This window comes from Ursus americanus, chromosome 16 (assembly GCF_024610735.1).
Source record: "Ursus americanus isolate L20-20 chromosome 16, mUrsAme1.1.p, whole genome shotgun sequence".
Taxonomy (NCBI): domain Eukaryota; kingdom Metazoa; phylum Chordata; class Mammalia; order Carnivora; family Ursidae; genus Ursus; species Ursus americanus.
Genome location: NC_142142.1, coordinates 8,479,150 through 8,503,930, shown reverse-complemented (window position 1 = coordinate 8,503,930; position 24,781 = coordinate 8,479,150). Strand labels below are relative to the sequence as shown.

At 55.2% G+C, this 24,781-nt stretch overlaps 1 protein-coding gene across 1 annotated transcript in view; it reads right to left on the bottom strand.

Annotated features, from left to right (window-relative positions):
- Positions 1-24,781, bottom strand: part of ARHGEF17 (Rho guanine nucleotide exchange factor 17) — a 57,840-nt gene that overhangs the window by 12,160 nt on the left and 20,899 nt on the right. Inside the window, exons 2-3 of the mRNA XM_045816329.2 lie at positions 6,713-6,790; positions 1,369-1,551 (exon numbers count right to left, since the gene is read on the bottom strand). Of these exons, the coding sequence (XP_045672285.2) occupies positions 1,369-1,551; positions 6,713-6,790 (261 nt within the window). The remainder of the gene's footprint in view (positions 1-1,368; positions 1,552-6,712; positions 6,791-24,781) is intronic.

Sequence of the window (24,781 nt, the reverse complement as noted above, 5' to 3'; positions counted from 1 at the left end):
TGTGTCTCTGAGGTGCTGACCGTGCTCCCCCCCCAGGCCCAGGGTGCGCTGCAGGCAGAGGCTGCAGCAATTCGGAGAGGAAGCAGCCCTCACCCCCCAGCCCACCCTGGGGCAGAGCATTCTCTGCTGACCCCTCCTTGTTCGTCAGACCATGGCCAGCATCGCAGTCCAGACAGGGGATGAGCCTGGTGACACTGAGGGTGGTGATGGCCTGGAGGTGTCAGCGTTCAACTGGGGTCCCTTCAGGGTTCTTATCACCTCAGTTCCAGGTCAGCAGGCACCTTCTAAGACCTTAGGCCCAAGGCCCACCCACATCTCACAAACATATGAAAAAATATCCACATCTCACAAAAAGAGATAAGATTTGTTGTTGTTAGTACAATTTTTGGAAGGAGTTTTACAGTTTTGCTTTTGAAATTATTTGGCTCTGAGTAACCACTTGAGTTTGTGTTTGGCTGTGATTTATCAGTCATCACCACGCATTCTTGGGAATTCTGACCAAATAACAAAATGTAACTTAAGTTTTTTCAAATGTAAATAAGCTGGTATAAATGAATACTACATTTAACAATTAAAGAAAATGGCATGCTATATTTTTTTACAGACATTTAATTAAATGTTTATTGGTTTTGCTTTTACAGTTCTTTTTGAGTTTTGAAGCCAATACCTTTTCTAAGACCCCATTCGCTATTGTAGGGTCCTGAAGAGCTCACAGGTGGGGCTCTGCTTGTGGTGAAAGGGGGCACGGAGTGGGGCAGAGTGCGGGCACTGGAGCCGCATTTCCTGGAGTTGAACCCTCTACCACTCACTAGCCATGACTTTGATCGGGTTACTTTCTCTCTGTGCTGCACCACCATCCACTTTAAACTTGGGGGAATAACTGCACCTTTCTCCTAGACTCGAGGATAGATATAATGTATTTAGAATAACGGCTAGCACATAAGTGCCAGATAATGAGCTATCCAATTAAAATGCTGGATGGAGCAAAGAGCTAGTCAACGTAAGGGCTGAGGTCAGTACCGGCGTCCACGAGGTCTGGGTCAATGTCAGCACCAGCTCAAGGTCAGGACTAGGGTCAAGTCAGTACCAGCAACTACAGCTGGGTCCAGGATCAGGGTCAGGATCTCGTTGGGGTTAGGGTCTGTGCCAGATCTAGCCAAGCTCTGGGGTTTGGCGGTGTTCAGGTCCAGGTCAACCCCAGGGCTGAGTCAGTGCCAGTGTCTGCTCAAGTTCTGGGGCTGGACCTGGGATCAGAGTCCGTGTCCAGGTGGAGTGGGTGTGGGTGAGGGGTCCATGGCAGCAGCCATCCCCTTCCAGGAGGGGCCCAAGCTTGGGCGGGCTGCAGCAGCGGGCAGCAGGGCCACTCACCGACTGGACAAGCAGGTGTCCCACCTTCTGCTGGGCGTGCCAGGTCTGCACACAGTGCCGCACCTGCTCAAGGAACTGTTCGTGGTGCTCCAGGAGCTCAGGGATCTGGTCGAAGATCTCGTCCACCAGCGACGGGTCACACAGCAAGGAGTTCTCTGGCTGCTTCAGCGGCTGCATGTAGCCCTGGGGGTCCCCCACAGGTCAGTGCGGGTACCCTCAGAGGGGTGGCACCCCAACCCCCCGGCATGGGTGCATACGAAACCACCTGGGCCTGTGACTCAGTGGCCATGCCTCCCGGATCTCCCTCATTAGACTCAGAGCTCCAGGAGGGAGACAGGAAGACCAATCCCCACGGCCCTCACTGTGAGGCCCAGGACCTGTCACAGGTCAGGGGTGAGTGGGCTCAGGAAAGGTTTGTTGGATGCATGAACAAGCAGAGCTTGGACTGAGGAAAGCAAGAAGATTGGGCTCCTGGGAGACCCACACACACTGACTCAGCAGATATTTTACTGAGCACTCACTATGTGCCAGCCACTGCTCGGCAGTGAACAAGGAAGACCAAGCTCCCTGCCCCAGCAGGGCTTACAATCTAGTCAGATGAAACACACAAACACAAGAAAGAAACAAAAATAAACCACATTCCTTCAGATCTTTAAGAAAAAAAACTGCTGCCAATTAAGTCCTATGCCATCAATTATAGGATGAACCTGGAGTTCAGAGATGTTTATCTCAGAATCAGTTACATGTGGAAAGTTAAAAGATGAGGACTGCGGTGGGGAAAATAAAGCAAGGAGGGCCTGGAGGGCCTTTAGTGCCACTATCTGAGCACTGTTTTCACGGTGTTCAGATCTACTGGTCAAGTCTGATTAAAACTCCTCCTTTTCGCTTCAAATCTGCATTCACTGCTGTCTCCTGAGAATGAAGAGCCCTGCATCGCCGCAGGTGCGCTCAGGGAGCGGTCGCCCTCTACTGGCCGCAACGATAACTACAAGCCCAAGAATTGAGGATGTTTGAAAAAGTAATGCAATGTTGTGATATAATTTCTATTAAACATTAAAACAAAAATCAGCTTGTTTGATAAAACAGCCTCGAGAAAGTCAAGCTCAACAGAATTCTCTTGCCCAGTTGGGGATTCTTAAAAGGCCAGGGGGTGATGGTGAGGACACAGGCAGGCAGCCTCCCTCTTACAGCTTCTAGGCCAGTCTGAGCCAGGGTCTTCTCTTGGGGGGGGGGGCTACTGCACCCCACACAGGAGAGGAGCTAAACTGCACCCCACACAGAAGCAGGCACACAGTGGGAGGAACGACTAAGCTGAGAACCTGACACAGAACCTCCTAGGAGCAAAGGCCTGCACCCACTCCCCACACACTTGCCAGGCAACTACTGAGTGTCCCGCCTTCTAAGCACCAGGCGGCACCTGAGGGCAGACAAAAGTCCCCGTGCTTGTGCAGAGCTGACACTTCCGTGGAAGGAGGTGGAAAATACGCACCATAAATAATGAAATTATTACACATGTGTTAGAAAGCACTCAGTACTGTGGGAAAAAAGACAAGGTCAGGAGTGCTGGGTGAAGGGGGCTGGGTCAGGGAAAAGGGGGGTTGTTGGCTGGGAGTTCGGGGGTTGAAGAAAGACTCGAAGGGCGAGGGTGACACTGAGGAAAGGTGTAGCCTTAGGACGTGGGTTCAAATCCCATTGCCTCTGGCTGCTAACCTTGGTATTTCTTCATTTTCAACTCCTGGCCCACAGCTGAAACTAACGTAACACTATGCGTCAACTATACCTCAATTTAAAAAAAAAAGAAAGAAAGACACTCCTGGCCTGCAGGAAGGATACCAGTCGGTGTGGGCGGCAGTGGTCACTGCGAGGGAACACGAGGGCTGTGGAGTCCAATCTCAGCTTGAACAGCACCGTTATGCTCAGGCAGTGCAGACTAGCTGGTGAGAGGGAGCACCCTAGGGTCAGACTGATGGGGAGTCAATGCGGGTGTGGCATTTCCCGTGACCTGGAACGGAGTTGTTTTACGGCTCTGTGTCTCGAGCTCCTCATCTGTAAAATGAGGCTTATCATGAGGTTTGTATGATCTAACTCACGTTAAGTGCACACAGGAAGCGCTCAATAAATGTCAGCTCTGAGTATGAGCACTGTGTCCCCCCAGAATCCTTATGCTCCACCCCAGTGTGCTGGTACCTGCAGATGTGGCCTTTGGGAGGTGAGGAGGTCACGTGAGCAGGGCCCTCACGAATGGGATTTGCGCCCTTATGAAAGAGTTCCCAGAGAGCTTCCCTAGCCCTCCCACCAGGGAGGACACAGTGAAAAGAAGGCCCTATGAACCAGGACGTGGGTCCTCCCTAGACACCCAGTCTGCCAGCGCCTGGATCTCTGAGAACTGAATCTGTAGTTGTTCAGGCCACCCAGGCTATGGAATTTTCCTTCTAGCAGCCCAAATGGACTAGAACACCACCTAATAGATGGATGACCCTGGGCAGTTTTCTTAACCTCTCTGAGCTTTCATCTCCTCATAGGAAGAGGGAAGTATGCTATCTACCCCGCAATGTTCATGCAAGGATTAGATGTGACTGCACACGCGTGCGCTCGCACACACGTGCACACGTGCAGACCTGCTACATTCTACGTGCATCTCTCCTGTAATCTGCTGAAGCACAGACAGGTTATGTAACTTGCTCCAGGTGACGTGGAGAGGTAGTGCCAAGTTCGAACACCAGTGGCCTGGCTTGGACCTCAGTCCTTATGACACACTAGGGCTGCCTTGAGTGACAGTCCCTGGGTCCCGCTGACACTCTCCTGCCCATCTCCACCCCTCGCCACCAACACTCTCCATCTGGCCTCCTGAGAACTACCCCCCTTAGCTCTTCTGCCGGCAGGTCCTGCGACCTCCACGCGTGCAGCCCTGAACCGGCCAGGAGACCCGAAGGCAGAGAGACATGCCCGGGCCCCGCCAGCCCCCTGTGTGTGAGCAAGGCATGAGCCGCCTCGTTACCTCTGCACCTTCATGCTGGGACACGCGTACGATTAGTCACATTTAACACACAGAAACACCGGGGCTCGGAAGTGAGGTGATTAGGCTAGCATCACCCAGCGGGGGGGGGGGGGGCGAGTGACTCCAACCCTGGACTGCCTGACCCCCATGCCTTCGACTCCCACCTAGGGGACCACAAAGGACCCCACGCCTGCTGCACCCCTGCATGACTACTGCCGCCTGGCAGCCAAGGGCATCTCTTAAAGATGGCATTCTGGTTGTGTCCCAGCACCTCGTACAGTGGCCACCCCGGCCACCTCTCCATGGCCAGCTGCTCGAGGTTTCCTCCAGCTTCCCACCCTTTGTCCCTGCTACACCCGCTGTCGGGACAGTTCCCTCCGGGCGCTCCCCCGTTTAACGCTTACCCAGCCCTCAGGTCTCTGCTGAACACCCCGACCTCAGAGAAGCCCTCCCTGGCCTCTGACACCAGGGCAGGCCCGTGTTCTGTGTTCTCTTTCTGTGCACTTATTTCTAATATATAAAAGCAACGTATTTTTTTGTGTGGCAAAATATACATCATAAAACTTGCCATCTTAATCATTTTTAGGCGTACAGTTCAGTATACTCACATTAAATGCATTCCCATTGTTATGAAACCACCATCCCCATCCATCTCTGGAACTTTCTCATCTTCCCAAACCGCAATTCCATACCCATTAAACACTAACTCCCACTTCCCCTCCCCCAGCCCTTGGCAAGCACCGTTCGACTTATCTGTGCCTATGAACTTGGCTACCCTAGGCACCCCGTGGAAGTGCAATCATACAGTATCCATCCTTTTGTGACTGGCTCATTCCGGTTTAGCATGGTGTCCTCGAGGTTCACCCATGTTGCGGCACGTGTCAGAATTTCCTCCCTTTTCTGGCTGAATGATACTGAGTTTTTACACATACACCCTCCGCGCACTTTTGCGCCCGCAATTGTCCTCACGTATGGTTTCTCTGACTGGTTACTGCCAGTCTCTGCGTAGACTGTGAGCTCCAGGAGACACGACCTTATCACTCACGCTCACTGCTGAACCCTCACCGAGAACACGGTCTGCACCCAGAAGACGCTCGTTGCAGATTTGTGGAGTAAATGAATGAACACTCTGGATGTTTCCAGGGCTCTACCTTCTGTTCTTTGCTCTCACTCCACCTAGATGGCTTGATTAAATTCGTCCTCAACCGTGCCGGCCAGGCCCCACCTCGGCTCTGATCCACGTTCTCTGGAATGTGGCGCATCCTGACTTGGGGGCCTTTCCACGTCGGAACCTGATCTGGCCATCTCGTCCCAACTTTCACAGGTGGGGCTCCTACAGTGCTTCCATCACCCGGACCAGGAGTCCAGGCCTCATTCCACAGCCAACCAGCTACCGCGCCTGGCCTGACCAGCCCCCTTCCTGAATGTCTGTCCCAACACTCCCTTCCTGTGGCTTCTCCCCTGGTCCTGGCCTCTCCTTGCTCGCCCACCCTCAGTGGCCTCGGCCTTCTCTTCTGCTGCCCACCTTCCCAGTATTCAGTCAGACTTTGTGAAGCATGAATCAGATGACATGCTGCCCCGGCTCAAAGCCCTTCGCTGACTCTCCAGTGCCCCTGGTAGGGTCCAAACCTTCTTCCTGATATTCAAGGCCCCTACCACGTGGCTCCCGCTGGCTCCCCCAGCATCCTCAGAGGACCAACGCTTTGCGCTCTGTGCTGGCCTCTCCTTAACTGACTTTGCACCTGCTGTTCCTGCTGCTGAAAGGACAGGTGGGGAGGAAGCCAGCACCCCCTCCAGGTAAAATGCCCTGACCCCACACCTCACAGGTGCCCCCTCAATGCTTTGAAAGTGACCATACACTCAACGATGTCCCCAGTGGGACTGTGAGGTCCTGTGGCAGCGGCTTGTCTCTCTTCTTCGTCCTGGTGCTTCCTACACCTGGAACAGGGTCTGGCACACAGCAGGTGTCCAACATTTGATTCCACACGCAATGATTATTTTCTCAGTCAACAAATAAAATGGAAGGGGGTACAGTGGGCAGGGGCACAGATCTAAGCTCAGGCACAGGGCTGCCAGGGGAGGTGGCAGGACAGTGAAAGGAGGGAGCACCTGCCCTGGGGTGGCCTGCCTGGCCTTATTAAGTCTCCTCTATGCTCTCTCCCGCCCTGGATGGGGCTTCCTCCTCTGGGGTAGTCACATGATGGGAGGGTTCTCCAAGGAGGGGTGAGGTATCCCAGGGTCATTCCTCTCTCCTCTCTAGCCTCTGTCCCGTCCACGAAATGGGTTTGTTCCCACATGTCTGACGGCCCCCTAGACTCGGCAGCCTGGTCCAGCCTCGAGCCTCACCTGCGTCAGGGTACGCAGCGACTCCACATACGACTGCTCCGTGTCCAGCAGGGTCATGGTCACGTGCTTCCGCATGTCCTGGGGGGACAGAAGGCAGAGGGTGCGTAGTGCCTTGTTCCACTCAGACCCCACCACCTGCAGTCCCATGGACCCAGACAGCCTATCCACATCCTCTCCCTGGCCTTCAAGGCCTGCATTCCCACCACGCAGGGCTGCTGGCTGTTACCCCAAGCACCATGGACCTCCACCCTGCCAGATACTTGCTCACATGCTGTGCAGGGAGCACCCTCCCCCTACATCTCAAACGCCTCCCTGTCCAGAGTGTGCCCCTTTCTCCTCCGCCACCACCCCCACGACTGCTGGCAGAGCTGATGATCTCCTGCTTACCTCGAGGTTACTCACTGGGCTCCTGAAAAGGACTCAAAATAATCAATCACCTCTCACCTTTGCAAAGGAAGACGCCTCCAGGCCACCCCCCACTCCGGCTGCCAACTCGGAAAACTTCTCATTCAGGCTCAGTGCTATGGGGTCAGACCCTACCAGACTGGGCTTCATACCATCCCTGAGAATGGAAACTGTGGCCTCCTGCCACAGATGAAGAAAAGGTGGCTCAGAAAGGTGAAGTCAGTGCCAAAGGTCACACAGCCGGGTGAGGGCAGGGTTTACCCACTCTCAGACAAGGCTGGATATCCGCTCTCTCAGTAAAAAAAGGTTAACTGAGTCCCACTCCCCACCAAGCACTGTTCTAAGCACATATTATTTCATCTTCCTGACCACCCTGCAAGGTAGATGTTTTTCTTACCATTTTAAGGATGGGGAAAAGGAGACCCAGGAACCAATGCCTCCATCCTAAGCATCTGATGGTCTACAGTACAGAGTCCCTGAGGGGTCACCCAGACTCTGCACCCACACCTCCAGGGATAGGGCGTGCCTCCCCGACAGGTGAGCCCTATTCTGTGGGAAGGCTTTGCTAGAAGCCAGACAGAGGATGCCTCCTCTGTATTTGACTCCCTGGGACTCAGCTTACCTACTGCCCCTTGCCACCAGTTTCTATGCCTCTGGCCCACTCCTTTTCCAGGAAGCCTCTGCCAGATGGCACCAGCTCCAACAGCCTCCCTTCCTGGTGAGGGATTCCACTCCAAATATCCTCTAAGTCTCTGGAGTGGTCCCAAACAAGGCCTCCTCTGGGCCCAGGATCTCTGGGGCTTATTCTCCCCTCCCCACTCTCCTTCCCAGGCCTCAGCTCGGCCAGGGCACCTATCCAGACCCTGTCTCAGGCTCCAGCCATCAAGGCTGCTGGTCTGAGTGTACGTTCTTTGCATGTGGCAACGGGAGATGGGTGTCCGTGTCTGTGGCATCCCTCCGGTCCCCATCCCTGGAGCCCCTCAGAGTTGAGACTCAACCAGCGGAGCTGCCTTGGTCACTGCTGTGCCCAGGCTCTATGTCTGCTGAGTAGACCCGAGCCCGAGGCCTCTTCAGCTTGCCTGATCCCGCCCCTGCTCACCCCTCTGCCCGTAGTGTGCCCACCTCCCCGTGCCCACCTCCCTCTGACTCAGGGACTCTGGGCCAGGTCGGTCCCCAAACCTGTCAACAATGAGACACACTCAGAAAAGTAGGCTCCTGTGCTAGGAACTCACAGGTGGGGGTTGTGAACAGCTCTTACTTGAGGGAGGGGAGGAGCCTGACTTGGCCCCACTCCCACCAGCTGCGTGCTCTGAGGGTGAGAAGACACTGGGCTTTGCCTCAGAGCCCCCAGCTACAGTCAGATCATCCATCCTCAGTGATCTGAAGGCCTTTAAAACACCAGGGCAGCTGCTGGTAGGAGGGAACTCCAGTTGGGACCACCCTAGGATGGAGAGTTTGGGAGAGCGTCTACGGCCAGAAGGGCCTCCCAAAGAAAGGCCCAGATGCCCAATCCTCCCCTGCCCCCAGGGCCCTCTCAGCACTTCACAGATATGGCCTCATTTCAGCCACACACTCACAGATGTCATCATCTCCACTCTACAGGTGAGGTAGTCAAGTCTGGGAGGTGACTTGACTTGCCCAAGGTCACACAGCTAGTGACTAGCAGAATGGGGACCGAGTCTCTTTATTTATTTTAAGATTTATTTATTTGAGAGAGAGCAAGAGCGCATGAGAGAGCGGGGAGAGGGGCAGAGGGAGAGGGTGAGAGAGAATCTCAAGCAGACTCCTCACCGAGCACAGAGCCTTTTGTGGGGCTCAAGCTCACAACCCTGAGATCATGACCTGAGCTGAAACCAAGAGTTGGACGCTTAACTGACTGAGCCACCCAGGTGCCCTGACCCGAGTCTCTTTAGCCCCCTCATGCTGAGTCTTAGGGTCCGAGAACCCAGAGTTCTCACCCAGACTGACTGGCCAGCCACGGGCCACAGGGTCTCTAGCTCTGCCCTTACTAGCCGGGTGACCTTGGGTAGTCACCTAACTGCCCTAGGTTCCCACATTCTCCTCAATGAAACGGAATGAACAATGCCTTCCTCCCAGTCCTGTGAAAGCAAGGAGCTGCGAAGCAGGACGGCTCTCTCCACACATGCTGGGTCTTCCGTGTCCATTCCTACTCCACCTCAGCAAAATGGTTCATCTACAACCATCTCCGGTGGGACAGGGAGCTCCCTGGGAGGAGGACCAGGCCAGGCTCGGCCCTGCGCGGCGCAGCCTCCCTCCCTCTTCCACTCCCCGGGCCCAGGGGTGAGGGTCACAGGCAGGGAGGCCTCCTGAGGGAGGCAGGGCTGGGGCTGGGCCTGCCAGCCCAGAGGGCTGGGGTAACTCACGCAGGGAGGCTGACGCTGCAACACCCGCCTTCCCAGCCTCCTCCTGCTTGAAAGCACAGTGGGCTGTCACTCAGCTGTCAGGTAGAGGCATGGAAATTAAGGCCAGCTCCCCGTCACTGCATGGAGTGCCCTTCTGCACGTGCGCAGACACGGGGGTGAGTGCGTGTGGGGGTGGGGGAGCCAGGGAAGCAGGAGACAGGCAATGCAGCTGTCAAGCAGATTAGCAGGCCCACCTGCTCTGGGCGGGACAGCCCTGTAGGCCTAGCCTCCCCCAGAGGCCCGTCACCCCTCAACGGCCCCATCCTCAGACCTTTACTACAGGGGGCGCTGAAGTGGGAGAGAGAGGGGGGCTGAAGGGGTACAGCAGCAAGACGGAAAAGGGCCTCTCCTACCAGTATGATGGGGACATCACGACCCAAAGCTTAAGCCCCTATCCACACAGCATGAAGACAGAGACACAAGTACACGGAAGCCTGTGTACAGGCCAGACACCCCACAAAGAGACCAAAAGGAAATGCAGCCAAGTCACCTAGCTGAGAACCAGGGCCTTCAGCCCAGAGATGTGGGCAACACACACTCCACAGCATGGGGAGGAAGACAGAACCAGAGCCCCCACGGGGGCCCAGGAGAGCAGGACAATCAGAGTCCGGGCCCATAGAAACACACAAAGGCAAGGACACAGCCCCTGGAAGCCTCCCCCTCCTCTTCCCCTAGAAGGGAAGAGCACCGAGCCAGGAATGGGGACACCACCATTGCCACCACAGCATGACACCTCCAAGGCCCAGCAGGTCCAGTGGCAGGGAGAGAATGGCAAGGCGGGAGCAAAATCGGCTACTCCCAGTGCCCCATCCCCCCAGCACATACATCACCTGGGGACTGCAGCAGGCCTGCTGGAGAGAGGCTGATAAAACCTCTCCTTCCGGAGCCTGTGAACCCAGGATACCTCTGGAGACAGTCTCTGGCTACAGGCTGACCCATGTCACGCACTACGAACCACTAGGCCTTGCCAAAGCTGGGTCTCAGGGTACAGGCCCCCTGCTCCGGTTGAGGTTGCCAGCCCTTCTGCCATCCCAAGCTTGCACTCTGGTGGCACCAACCCTCAGCGCCCTGCCAGGCACACCACCCGTGCCAGGGCTGCTCATACCCTCAGTCTCCCTGCCCCCATCCCTAGGCTCTGAGCCCCCAGGCCCACAGCCAGGCAGCTGGTGTGCCTGATTCGAGTTCCGGGTCCTGCGCCCCAGCATCTACCCATGCCTCCCCCAGGCCCAGGTCCACTGGGTTCTAGGTCTTGGCCCAGGTCCCTGGCCGTCTCCCTCCTCCCCGTACCTGGGCCTCCCCAGGCTCCTCAGCGTCAGCACCGCTGCTCCCGGCGGGCTCCCCGGAGGCGGTGGCCGGGCCCAGATCGCGCATGTCTTCCAGCGCGATGGTGAACTGGGCCAGGGTCTTCACCATCTGAAGCATGCGGCCGGGCCGCCGCCAGGGCGGGGATACCGGGGCGGCGGGGGACGGCGGGCCCCCTCTCTCCCACCGTCTCTCCCTCCCGGGGCTCAACCCGGCCGCGGCGGCGGTCGCGGTGTCAGTTCCAGCGTCGATCTGATCGCGATGGCCCGGGCGGCGGCGCTGTTGCCTCCTCCGCTCAGCGAGTGCGCCCGGCGAGGCTGGCGCGATCGGCGCCGCTGGCGCGGGGGAGGGGAGCGGAGGGGAGTCCCCGCCCCCGGCCCCCCCTACCCCGCTCCGCCCGCCCTCTCCGCGCCGCCCGGTCTCCCCCAACACTCTAAGGGCGGCCCGACCTGGGCCCCGCCGCTCCAGCACGCCGCGGCCTCCCCTTGCGGACCCATCCCCCTCTGAAGACAGAAGTCGGCGCACACCCGTCGACAAAGGCGAGTCCACTGGGAGACATGGAGCTTTTGTCCACACCTGTAGCCGCACAGGCACACACAGGGGCATGCACGGATCTACACCGAATAGGCCCATATCCATGGAAAGCTGCCCTCTGGTCTGATTTGTATACAGGTGTGGGTGAGGGCCAAGTGCACACAACATCGACATAGTCCCATACAGACCTGAACCCTGACACACATGAACCCGACCCGGTGCTGCACGGTGGCACATGCTTCCGGTTCACACATCTATAACCGGGCACAAACAGGCACACATATTTAGGGATGAGCATATATATATATATATATATATATATATATATATATATATATACACACACATCCCTGGAAACTGACACTGTTCTCCCGACCCGGGAGCAGTAGGGCCTGATAGAGGAAAGGGCCCATCCTGAGTCATGCCTACTACCACCCCACCCAGTTGACCTGTGTGCTATACTTGAGACAGTTCTAGTGGATTCCAGCCCTATCCCTCTCCACCCCAGACCCCGCCATGGGGAGGGGCTCAGGCATTTACAGCCCCCACCACCATCACCAGATGATGCTCCAGAATGTTCCCAAGCATGATCCTCACGACCTGGTCCTCAAATCGCAGGTGATGCCAGAGCACATCCCAGACCCATTTAATCAGGAGTGGGGGCAGGGTGAGCTTTGTTTTTGTACAAGTTCCCACCTCCCAGCAGGGGGCTCTGATGCAGCCTGCAGCTGACTGGGGGTCCCTCTGCTGTGTCCCTGCGCTGGCTGACTTTATGCTTCTTCAGTGTACTGAGGGCTTCCACAAGCACCAAACTCCTGATGCCCTCCCCCAAACCTGCTTTCCCCTGGGTTTCCTGCACAGCGGAGACCCATCGCCCAAGCCAGTCCCCTCCATTCCTCTCTCTTTGCCCTGCTTGATATGCCCCAACCACTTCTGTTTTAACTCCTAAAATAGACCAGGCTCTCTCCTGCCTCAGGGCTTTGGCCCATGCCTTTTCCCTCTCCTAGCAGTGTTTTTGCTTTTCCTTTAAGACTAAGCTTAGTGCAAATGTCACCTCCGGGAAGCCCTCCCGGATCCTCAGATCAGGCCAGGTGCACCTGCTCCGTGCTTTCAAAGATTCTCAGTTTTTCTTAACCAGATACCATAGTTTGTAATTACACATTTGAACAATTCCTAGATTGATGGCCGTCTCCTCCCAGGAGACTGTAGGTTCCCTGAGGGCAGGGTCCATGGCCCTTTGTAAATCACAGCACTCTGCACACAGATGCTGGCTGATAAACAAAACTTCACTAACTCTTCCCCCTCCCTTCTCCCCATACACTGAGCAGTCATCACGGGGAGGCAAACCTTTTAACCACCCCTGGCAGCCCATGGCACAGGATCAACCCCTTGCTGGCCTTGCAGCCTCCTGTGCTGTTCTGCCCCCTTGCCACCTCCCCTGTTCAGCCCTCGGCCAGTGAATCACCCCACAGCCCCATCCAAGGGAATTATTCCTTACCCTCTCCTGAGGGGGCAGGCCATGGGCCCAGCAGCACTGGCCTCCTCAGAGAGTTCAAAATATCCAACACTCAAATTTTAACTTCCCAACAGACAATCCCAAAGTAGTCAACAATGAAAACAGGCACAGAGAATTCCAAGAAAGTAGCAAGAGAAAACAGGTGTGACCCCCACCTGGCAGCGGCTCCCAGCACAGTGAGGCTGCACTAGGGGGCCGAGCCTGACGCCTGAGCGGTGCCTGCTAAGCTCGTGCTGTCTTAAACAACCGGTGAAGCCATCTGTCTCTTCTGGGTCCCATGAGGGCCTGGCCCAGGGGCACTCCTGAGCCAGCTTGTTGAATGAAAGCATGAGTGTGTGCTCTGTACCAGCCCCCTTGCCGTGTACCCCCATGACAATGGTTCTCAAAGTGCAGGCCCTGTGTACCCCCAGGGAATGTGTTAGAAATGCACATTCTCACCCCCTCACCACACACACACACACACACACACACACACACACATACTACCCTACAGACCTGAAACTCTGGGTGGGGCCCAGCAATCTCTCCACTGGCAGCACAGAGCCTTTAAGGCCTACAGCCTGCCTGGCCACCACCTTCCATCCTGGGGCCCAGGTTCTGGCCGAGCCTCTTCTGCCCCTGGGAGGCAGAACAAGGGTCCCCCAGGAGGGCCCCAAGGCCTCCTCTACCTCTAGTTTGAACCAAGAAATTCAGTGAGTCCATCTGCCTCGTACCCTCCCTATGGGATGGATTATGGACCCCCCCCCACCGCCCCGGGGGTCCATACCTCCTCCTCCTCTCAGGGCTGTGCAGGTTGGAGGAGGGTCTGGAACAGCCAGACCAGTTGACCGAGTGATGATTTAAGCACAGAGGATGGACACGCCCCCTGGACAAATCTAAATAGCCAGGTCCCAAAGATAATCCCACACGTGGCTGGAGCGCCCCACCTCTGGCCCAAATCTAAATAGCCAGGTCCCAAAGATAATCCCACACGTGGCTGGAGCGCCCCACCTCTGGCCCATTGCTTGATCACCGTAGCTGCTTAACTCACACTTGGTTTTCTCTCAGCCCCTCCTGCATCTGACCCTCCCTCCGGCTACATGACCTGGGCCTCATTTCCTCGGAGCAGTTGGGAGGCTGTGCATAGCTCGGGTTTGTTAGTTCGGTGCATCTAATCCCTCACTCGCTTCAGCAGGACCAGGCCCTGCGCAGATGAACCCACTCTGGCTGGCATCCAGGAGCTCCCAGACAATATACAGGACTCAGCAGAGGGAGTCACCTCTGCCTGGGGGGAGGGGGTATTCATGGAGGGCTTCCTGGAGGAGGCAGGGTTTGAACAACATCCTGAGGTGAAGAAATCCAGAGGCATGTGGGTGCCCAGATGGCAGAGTTCACTGGAGGCCGCTGCCCTGGAGAAGGGGGCAGGGCTTGGTGCTAAGGCACTGCTTGCTGCTGCTGCTTCATTAAAGATGGCTAATTACATCCAAGCTCGTTGTCATGGCAACAGGGGAGCTGGAGGGGTGGGGAACTGAAAGGAAGCTGAGAAAAGGAACAGGAGCACACAGCTGCTGCATCAGGGTGTCCAGGGATCACCCCCACAACAGCAAGGCATCAGAGCGCCTCAGGGTGAGGTCAGCTGGGCTGGGGGCTGGAGACACCATGTATGCCCAGAGCACCCCTGTGCAGGTCTGGTTCTTTTGTTGTTTGGCTGAACCGACCTCCCCTTTTAGGCACTGATATCTCTTTTCCTTTTGGGTATCTGCAGTTGTTTGGAGTGGGTCTGGCTCAGAATAGTTTTTATAAGTGTATGAGGTGGCTGGTAAGGGCCCCCTCTCCCCTCCATACCCCACACCCCACCACAACACATATACCACCCTCCTCCCACCAAGCAGCTCCCATCCTCCTTCGGCAGGGGAAGACGAGAGACAGGGAGGGGCAAAAGCGCTCTGCTCCGCAAAGCCACCAGCCCACTGTGGGAGAAGCAGGCTGGGCACCCCAGTTGGGTGGAACCACCCTTCTGCTGGTCCTGGGGAACACCTAGCTCTCCCTACCTCCACTCAGTCAGCTGACCCTTCCCCCTCTCTCAAGGAAGCCTAATACCCTGTTTACCTCCCGCTATGAGCCCCACCAAGACCTCCTACAAGACTTCTTGCCCACTTGGGCCCACTTGGTCCTGCAGCTAGTACTGGACCAACTGGGGGCCAGTGATGAGAAAGGACATATGGATGGACAGACGGATGGGTAATGAGTAAGGGCTGACCAAGTGAAAGGATGGGATGATGATAGGTGAACGAATGAATGGATGGGTGAACAGAGCAAAGGAACACGTGAACGGATGCGCAGACACATGGTTCAATGGATGAGTAACTCTTGGAGTTTTTATTTGATTCACTTGTCGATTAGTTCAACAAATATTTGAGTACCCACCAGGTACTGAGCCCTGTGCTGGGGATTTAAAGGTAAGGAAAGAGGTCCGTGCCCGGCTGGGCTCCACAGTCTAAATGGGAAGACAGGGATCAAAAAAGAAATGACAAAGGCAGTTCAGGTTCTGGGGCAGTGGGTCTCCTTGGGCTCCCGTGGCGGGGGGGGGGGGGTGGTCTCCAGCCTTTCCTATCTGCGCAGCTCTAAGTATCTGCCACAGAGGGTCCGGACCCCAGAGCTGCTCAAACCAGACTGGGAACACCATAATCTTAGAATCCTCACCATCACTAACGCTGCTGGGATCCCGTTCGGGTGTCAAGCACCCCACCATTGCTTTCCAAGCTCCGGCTCCTTTAATCCCCACAGTAGCCCTTCATGCAGGGCTCTGTTATTGTTTCTCCTCTATTTTACGAACAAGGAAACTGAGGCTCAGGGCAGTCACCTGAGAAGGGGTGAAGCTCAGGTGACAGCCTGCAGGGCCCATACTCTGAAACCCACCTCCTCGTCTGAGAGGAGAGCCCCTCTCCACCTCCCCTCAGCCTGAGGCACTCAGCCTGGCCTCCCCACTGCCTCCCTGGTGCACGAAATGTCTGCACTGCCCCTCTCCGGCCTCACTGGTACCGAGATGACGACATAAAGAGGTTCTCCTGACCCAGGGTGGTTTTGGTGGAAAACAAAATGCCATCAACAGGCAACGCTGGGATCGAGGAGAATCCTCTTCCCTGGGAACCGAGCCCTGGCTAATGGCCCCGATGGACTGTCCGGCGTTCCTGACCCCACGGATACCCACCAGCATGGAGCCAGTGCTGGACGTTCCCAACCTGATGGGCTCTTCATTTCACTGATGGTGCTGCGCTCCTCAGTGAGGAGCTTCTTGCTGTCTTCGATGAGAAGACAACGTTCTTCTCAATGAGACCAAAGTTCCAAGAGGGGGACTTCTTGGCAGAGAAATGAAGAGGGCGGGCTCTGCAGCCACTGCCTGGGCTCACATCCTGGCTCTACCACTTAGTGGCGATGTGACCTTCAAAAAGCCACTTCCCCTCTTGGGGCTTCAGTCTCTCCATCTGCTCTTGTCTGAGACCCCTTCCCTCTTCTTCCCATCGTCTGTCCCTTTGTCCTGCCTTCCCAGGTCATGGCCTATCCCCTATAGACAGACCCTCTCTTCCGGAAGGAGGAGCCTCTCAAGGCTCCAGAGTTCCCAGGCAGTGTCCAAACCACAGGGCTCCCCTGAGACTGGCTGCTCAGTGTAGGCCCCAGAATTCTGGGGAGTGTGCTGGGGAATGGGAAGGAGAGCTCTAGGGCCAAAGAGCCTCAGGGCCTTCCTGCCACAGGAAGGCCGCTGCCCTGCGTGGGTGGGATTGTGTGCACCTGGAGGTGGGACTGAGTGACACGACGTGTGTCCCATCTGGGTGGACTCGCCCACGTGCCCGTGTATCCCTCTGTCAGTGGTCCGTGACCACGTGACCTCAAGCCCATTGGTGGGAGATGGTCCATGTGGTTCCGTGGCAGAAGTGAACAGCGAAGGCCACTTCGTTAATAACCAAAAGCAGTCATAGCTGTTGTTTCCTGAGCACTCACCGTGTGCCGGGCACGAGCCTAGCACTCTACACGGCTGTCTCATCCGCAGGGCTACCCCAGGGAGGTGTGGCAGCTGGCGCTTTTCAAAGACAGCTACCACAGTATTCTCCGTGCCACAATATTCTCAGTACCACCAGTGTGGTACTGACACTCTTCCGTAGCCCGATGAGGTTTATGTCCCCTCCCCCTTGCAACTGGGTGACCTCTGTGACTGCCTTGATGAATGGAAGACAGCAAAAAGGATGCTTTTGCTTCCAAAGCTTGGCCATAAAAATGCCATGCGCTTCCACCTTGCTCTCTTGGGTCCCTTGTTCCTGGAGCCAGGCTGCTGCATTGTGTGCAAGCCCGGGTCACATGCAGAGACCACGAGTAGGATATTCCCGCTGACCGCCCAGATAAGGTCCCACCCAAATGCCAGCACGGATTGCCAGGTCTACGAGTGAGGATGCCTTCAAGGTGACTCCAGCCCAGTCACCATCCAGATGCAATTGCATGAGAGACGGAGTGAGAACTACCTAGCTGGGGAAACTGAGGATTGGAGAGGTAACGAAGCCAGGTGAAGCCAGGAAGTGGCAGAACTGAGCTAAGAACCCAGGGTCCTGAATGTCCTAAAGGGATAAAGGAAGCAAGGGGATGATTTCTGTGCAGACCTGGATTTCATCTATTGGCCCAGAGGAGTTCGGCTGGGACCCCCCACCTCGGCAGCACTAGAAAATCTCACCTTCTAGAAACTGACCCCTGCTGGCTGACAGGAGGTTCAAGCTGGCAGCTCTCACTCCCTGTGCTGGGGGATCGGGCCCAATTTCTGGCCGATGAACCGTGCTGGCCACCTCTCAACCCAGAAGAAACGCCTCACCCACTGCACTCCTGACCCCCTCCTGGGCCTCCGGGAGGGACTTGCACTCCCCAGACCCTTGGTGGGGTCTGACTTTTACTACCAGCTCATGTCGGGTGAGGTGCTGTTTCTCATGTATTGTCTCATTTAAGCCTCACACCAATCCTCTAAGTTATGTGTAACTATTACCTCCATTTCAGAAATGCCTAAAGAAAGGCTCCAAGAACTGAAGCAATGTGCCTGAGGTCAAGAAGTTGGACATGGCAAAACTGGGATTTGACCCCAAGTCATCAGCAGGTCAGAGAGGCGAGTGACTTCCCCAGGGTCACAGAGCACATTAATGAATCAAAGCCAAACCCAGGACTCCTTGAAATAGATGGTGATGGGCTGTATTCTCTTCCTTGGATGACTGGCATTAATAGGAGAGATGGAAACAAGAGGAAGGTCTGTGTCCACAGCTTCCTCCCCATAAGGTCCATAAAAGCAGAGACCAGGCTTCTCTGTGTTCATGGCTGTGTCCCTGACCAGGAGACACAATACATACGTGTCAAATGACTGACCTGCTCCGTGACTTAGCAGAGTCGCTCCCCACTCTGGGATTGTTCTCTCCTCCGTAGACAAATGGGGAACGAAGGGGAGGGTTCAGGTGGACTCTAAATTCCTCACCATGCTCCCTGAAGGTGTGTAAGTGAGGTCACGCCTGAGACAGCCAGTGGACAGCTTGACCATCCTCCTAGATTTCCGGCGCCAGGAGCCAGCCTTCTGGCTTTAGTGAGAAACTGCACACGCAGTTCCGGAAGACGCCCACAGATGGCAGCAGAGGCCTGCACGGCAGGGGATGCGGTGCATGTGGTTTGAATTTAACTGGTCTTTTTTTCAAGTGGGTTTTTTCCCTTTCTTCTTCTCTGCCCTCCCCCATCCCCGCTTAATCTCAAGAAGATACAGCTGGACCTTCCAGCTTGGGAAGGAAGAGTTTCTTAACATCAAGGATAATGGCCGGAAGCAGGAGGTGGCGGGTAGGGGGTAGGTGGATAGACAGACCCCAACTGATGTGAAAAACACCTCCTGACCAGCTAATAAGCTCTGAATTTCCTCATCTCCAGGACCCAAGGGGCTGGGACTGTCATTTCTACTTTTCAGGCAGAGACTGAGTGGGCAGGATGGCCCACCCTCGGAGGCCAGGGCTGGGGGGCAAGGATACCATTTGGAATCTGATGAAGCCTTAGTAGGATTTGTTAAATCTGGCAACCGTAGCTCCCAGGAAACGCACCCACCCAACCCTGTGCACGCTTCTGCCCACAATAGTGGTTTGGCCTATGGTCCCAGTCCTAGCTCCGAACCTGTGTGTGAGCTCATCTCCCAGAGCCCTCCCCTCCCAACTCCAGAAACTGTCCCATTCAAAACGTCTAAACCTCGCTTAGCATAGAACACAGCATAGAGATTTGGGCCCATATAGTGTGGGCCCAATACGGCCACCTTCCAGCTGTTGCAAACATCCCTTCCTTTTGGCCTCAGTTTCCCCACTTGGAAAATGAGGGTGAACACCTGTAGCACAGTAGATACTCTGCAAAGGAGGGTTCCCTTCCCTCGCCTCCACCCAGTTCTCCACCCAGTTCTCCGGCATGCAGGGAGGCTGGGGTGAGGGATCGTGGGAAAGGAAGTTATCCAGTGTCTGTTTCCAGACCCTCCTGCTCCCTCCCTCTCTCGGACCCAGGCACAAGCTGGGGGAGAGGGAGGGGGTGGGCTCCATTTGTGTGCTTGGGGTGGGATGGGGTGTCCTGCCTCTAGAGCGGAAGATGACTCACTGGGCTGTGGGCCAGGCACCCTGGGAAAGGCCAGGCCAGCCTCAGGCCAGAGCCCCAGGGAGCTGAGAGGCAGGGAGGAGGGAGCAGGGCCTGCCTGAGCTGTAGATATAATCCTGGGGGCTCTCAAAATCCTAGCAGACAAAAGAGGCAATCTTCCCTACTTACAATGGTGCCAGAAATTATACTCAAACCACCAAAGGCCGAGGAAAGCTTGAGGTGTTATCAGCTCCTACTAACCTACTAATCTGACCTCTGGTCTAGGTGTGGATGCTGCCCGAACAAGGCAGAGGTGATCCCTCCCCTTTACGGAGTTTGCAGACTTCAGTATCCATGCCTAGAACAGTCTGGCCCACAGTAAGTGCCCAGTACATATTTGTGAATCAGTGAATGAATGACAGTAAGTTTCAGTGTTATGAATGTGCACAGCAAGCTTAGAATGCCCATGTTCAGGCCTTCCTTATAAAGGAGGGAGCCACAGAAAGGTCCATTCCTTCTCATTTTACGTATAGGCACTGAGGCTCAGAGAGGAAAGTATCTCGAGACCCCCAGGGCAGCAGGCAGTCAGCTAAGGCTAGAACTGGGCCCTTGGGGCTCTTCCACTAAATCTTGTCCAAAGGGGCCCAACCTGCTCGGAGGCATTGTGGCCCCCACCTCCCCTACCCCTACCCTATTCCAAGACCCAGGAGACACCCCAGGAGAGGAGCAAGTTCAATCCATCAGTAAGTCACTCTGGCTGTAAAGTAAGCTCTGGGTACCCTGGCCCAACCCAGAGCCCAGGGAAGCCCCTCCCATCATACTGGGTAAGTCTCGGGTGGCGGAGATGCCCAGGGACAGTGAACATGCTCTGATCAACATTCCCTCCACCCCAGCCTCCAGGGGGCTGTCACTGGGTCTGGGTCACACTGGCAGAAGTGGTCTCTACTTTGGGCTGACCAGAGGCAGCCTCAACTTCCAAGCCTCGCTGCTCTGTATCAACAACTAGTGACCAGTCCTAATACCAGTGCAGCCACAGTCACCAGCGTGTGCGTGCACACACACGTGCAACAGGATTCCCAGCTGAAAGTCAGCCAGAGACAGGCCTAGACTCTACTGTCCCAAAGCCCCAGGACCAGGACTACCACTTCCAGGAAGCTGTCCTAATACCCCAGATCTGATGACTCCCCTCCTGCTCCGAGCACCGCAGGCTTCTGGAGTTGCGGCCTTGCTCTTCTGATATGGACAATAAGTGGCATCACCCAGCACTTCACAGTTTACAAAACGCTTGTGGGCTTACTCTCATCAGATCCTCATAGCAACTCGGGGGGAAACCAAGGCTCAGTGAGGAGTCATAACTTGCTCACTTCCTCAAGATGAAGGTGATGAGGCTGGGGTCAAATCCTCCCCTCCGTCAGTGACCTGCGGTGCCTGAGGAAGTTAAGAGAGCAAACAGGAGCTAATCTCTCTCAAGGGGTTCCTAAGTGCAGCTAACAGGTATTTATTTTAACCTGAAGACAGGCCTCCTAGGTGGGCCCTATTATTACCCTGCTTTACACAAGAGGAGATGGACACAGAGAAGTTAAGGACTGGGCTCGAGGTCTCGCGGTGACAGGACTTGTGCCCACGGGGGACCGCGGGGTCAGGATATCTATCCACATCTATTCCACTGTGCAGGACAGGGGGTGCCTTCCAGTCCAGGGGACAGCAGCGGCAGAGGAGGACGGAGGACGAGGACATTCCTACCACCTTCTTCGCCACGGTGGGAACTGACCGCGAGGCTGTGGGAATCATGCACTTACGGAGCTCTTTAAAGTGCCACGGAGAAAAGTTCAGTGTGGTACTAACTGAAAGCGGTAAGAAGCATACAAACTGCACCATTGCCACATCATGAAATATACACTCTTCTTTCTTTCTTTCTTTCTTTCTTTCTTTCTTTCTTTCTTTCTTTCTTTCTTTCTTTCTTTCTTTCTTTCTTTCATCTATCTATCTATCTATCTATCTATCTATCTATCTATCTATCTATCTATGTATATATATGCAAGGAGAAAAGCCTGGAAGCAAATACACTACACACCTGAACGTTAACAGTGGGTGGGGGCCCTGGAAAAAGGAGGGCCAAGCCAGAGATCACCTTGCACTGATGGCTGCCCCAACCTCCAGGAGGCCTGTATCTGTGCCAGTTTCATCTATGTAATACGGGATATAAAGGGCTTACTTAGCATTGTGCCTGGAACAGGGCTCTCCATAAGCACTGGCTCGTTATGAATAACCAGAGAACCTTAGAAGCAGGTGATCTCAGGAGCGCCTGGGTGGTGCAGTTTGTTGGGTGTCCGACTCCTGGTTTTGGCTCAGGTCATGATCTCAGGGTCATGGGATCAAGCCCCGGGCCAGGCTCCCTGCTCTGCTGGGAGTCTGCTTAGAATTCTCTCTCCCTCGCTCTCTGCCCCCCCCCCATGTGCGCACTCGCTCTCTCTCTCTAAAAAAATAAATAGGTTTTAAAAAAAAAAGAAGGCAGGTCATCTCAGAGGTTGAGTGCACCAACCTCCTCCCAGGGTAGGCATCCTCTGGCAGTCCTTGTTTGCATAACCCGAAGGCCAACAAACTCACCCTCTCCAAGGGTACCATGGTAACTCCTTTGACCATGGGAGAAAGCCCAAGATGGGCTGGGGCCCTCAGTCCCTAGGCAGCCTTAGCATTGGATGGTGGTGACCTTAGGAAGGATCTTCCATCTCCCATTCCAAATCCTGAGCCTTAGACCCTTTTATGGGGCGATTCTCCAGGTACAAGGTTCCAAGAGCCTTTCTGGGTGGCTCTCTTGTCTCCAGCCCAGGTGACCACCTCTGTCCCTCTCACTGTGTCTGGGATAACAGAATAGCATTTGCTGGCAGCACTTTGTGCCTTTTGCATTTTCTCCTTTGGAAAACAAATGAGAAACCAGCTGGGTCTGATCTCCTCCCTGCCCCACCCCCAACCCCTCTAGTCCCCTAGGGGTGGGAGGCCCTCTCTGCCTCCTCCCTGGACAACAGCCTGGTGGAGAACCCCGAGAGGAGGGGCCCTGTGAGCTGGCTGTTGCCACGGCAATGGCTGCCCTGGAATTTGACCACTGGGGCCCAGGAGTGGGGGTGGGGAGTTGGTACAGGCCGCGTAGGGGCAGGGAAGAGGGTCCAGAGGCACAGGAAAGCCAGGAAGAGCAAAGGCAGGGCAGAGGTCAGGGTCCCCTCCATGGCCTCAGTTTCCCCGTCTGTGAAGGAGGCAGAGGCAAGGACCTCAAGCTCTTCCCGCCCAGCTCTAATCCAAACTGGAATCTGGCTGAGGCCCAAGGATGGTAGAAGCATGTGAGGCAAGTCCAGTTGCCCCTTTTGATGGACAGTGACGCCAGGGGACAGGGACTGGCCCCAGGTCACACAGCAAGTCCAGGACAGTACCAGGACTAGACTCTGGGAGGTTGGTCTGTCCCTATTTCTCCACTGGAGAGGACAAGGATGCCTGCTTCATGGTGGCGGGAAGAGGACCTCCAGGAATGGCTATGGTTGGGCTGGGCTGGGTCCACAGTCCTCAACTGACAATGTGCCTGCTCCAGCAACCCTCAGCATTCCTGGATCCAGAGGCCTGGCAGAGGGCCTGCCCCCCACCCCTGCCCGCCGTGCCAGGAGGCAGTGGGTATTTTTAAATGGGTGCCCGCCCCTCTCTGCCTTCCTGCCTGCCCACTCCAAGAACACAGTGAATTCTGCTGCCAGCCCCCCAACCCCCTCCACTTCAGCCCAGCCTGGATGGGTGCTGGATCCGTGGCTATCCTCCGTGTCCCCGCCTGCAGGACGGCCCCCTCTTGCTGGCCATCACCTCCCTCACAGTCAGCCCTGGGTTCAGGGTGATATCCAGGGCCTCTTCAGCTATACTCTAGGTATACTTTAGGCCCAGAGAAGGGATGGGACTTGTCCGATGTCACACAACAAAGATGAGTATTTGGGAATGCTATGCCCCCAGCCTAGGCCCCATCTGCAAGTGCCTATCACATTAGACTGGTGTCGCCCCAAGCCCTTCTTACCACTCTGCCTTGACCTCCAACAGCTTCATACCCACCCCAAAAAGACACTCTAGTTCTGGGGAAAAAAGAGAGCGGGAGCCGTAACTCACGCCACACACCAGGATGAATTCCAAATGGGTCAAAGATTTAAATGTAAAACAAAACAAGAAAGCATAAAACAACAGAGGGAAACATGGGGAAATTGCTTTACAACCTTGGAGTGGGAAACGCCTTTCTCACCGTGACTCCGAATACAGAAGCCATAAAATAAAAGCTTGATAAGTTAGACCACATAAAAACAAAACCTTCTGCATGGCAAAAATATACCACAAATAAAGGCAAAAATCGAGTGCCAAACCTGGAAAAAATATCTACAACTCATAATCCAGACAATAATAAACTCCTTAATTTTATAAAGCTTCCTAGAAATTGATAAAAAACAGGGGCGCCTGGGTAGCGCAGTCGTTAAGCGGCTGCCTTCGGCTCAGGGCGTGATCCCGGCGTTCCGGGATCGAGCCCCACATCAGGCTCCTCTGCTGGGAGCCTGCTTCTTCCTCTCCCACTCCCCCTGCTTGTGTTCCCTCTCTCGCTGCAACAGAAAAAAATGGGCAAAGGACATGAACAGTTCCTTGAAAAGGGAATCCAAATGTCTCTCAGACATGTGGAAAGATGCTCAGCCTTCCTCATTGTAAGATAAATGCAAATTAAAATACACTGAGATACCATTTCACCTCTCAGCTTGGGACAATAGCGCGGGTCCAGCTTGGGGGTGCTGTGCGGAAGCCGGCTGCTTGCTGCGGGGGCGGAACCCTCTGCAGAGCGTCAGAATCAGAATCCCATACACCTTGCGTCCCAGCAATTCGACTCCTAAGAAACTGAACATCTAAACATACACCAGCCCCCGTACAGAATAACCTATGAACAAGCTCGTTCACCACAGCACTATTCGTAACAGAAGACTGAAAATAACCTAAACATCCTTTAATGTGTGGTTAAATACAGCTCTGGTTGTCAGTGTGATGGGACACCGCACAGGGCAGGAAAGAATACCGAAGCTCTTAACGCACTGATAAGGAAAGATCTGGGCAAAGATCTCACTAAGTAGCCAGCTGTGTGCCTCTGTCCATGTGGAAAGTGGAGGAAAGACAGTGCATTTGCAGGTATTTGCAAATAGAAGGAGTCACAAAACTAATACACGGGTATCCTGGGTGGGGCAGGGTACGTACTAGGCAGTTGGCAGGACGGAGAATTTTTATCCTTTTTGATTTTTC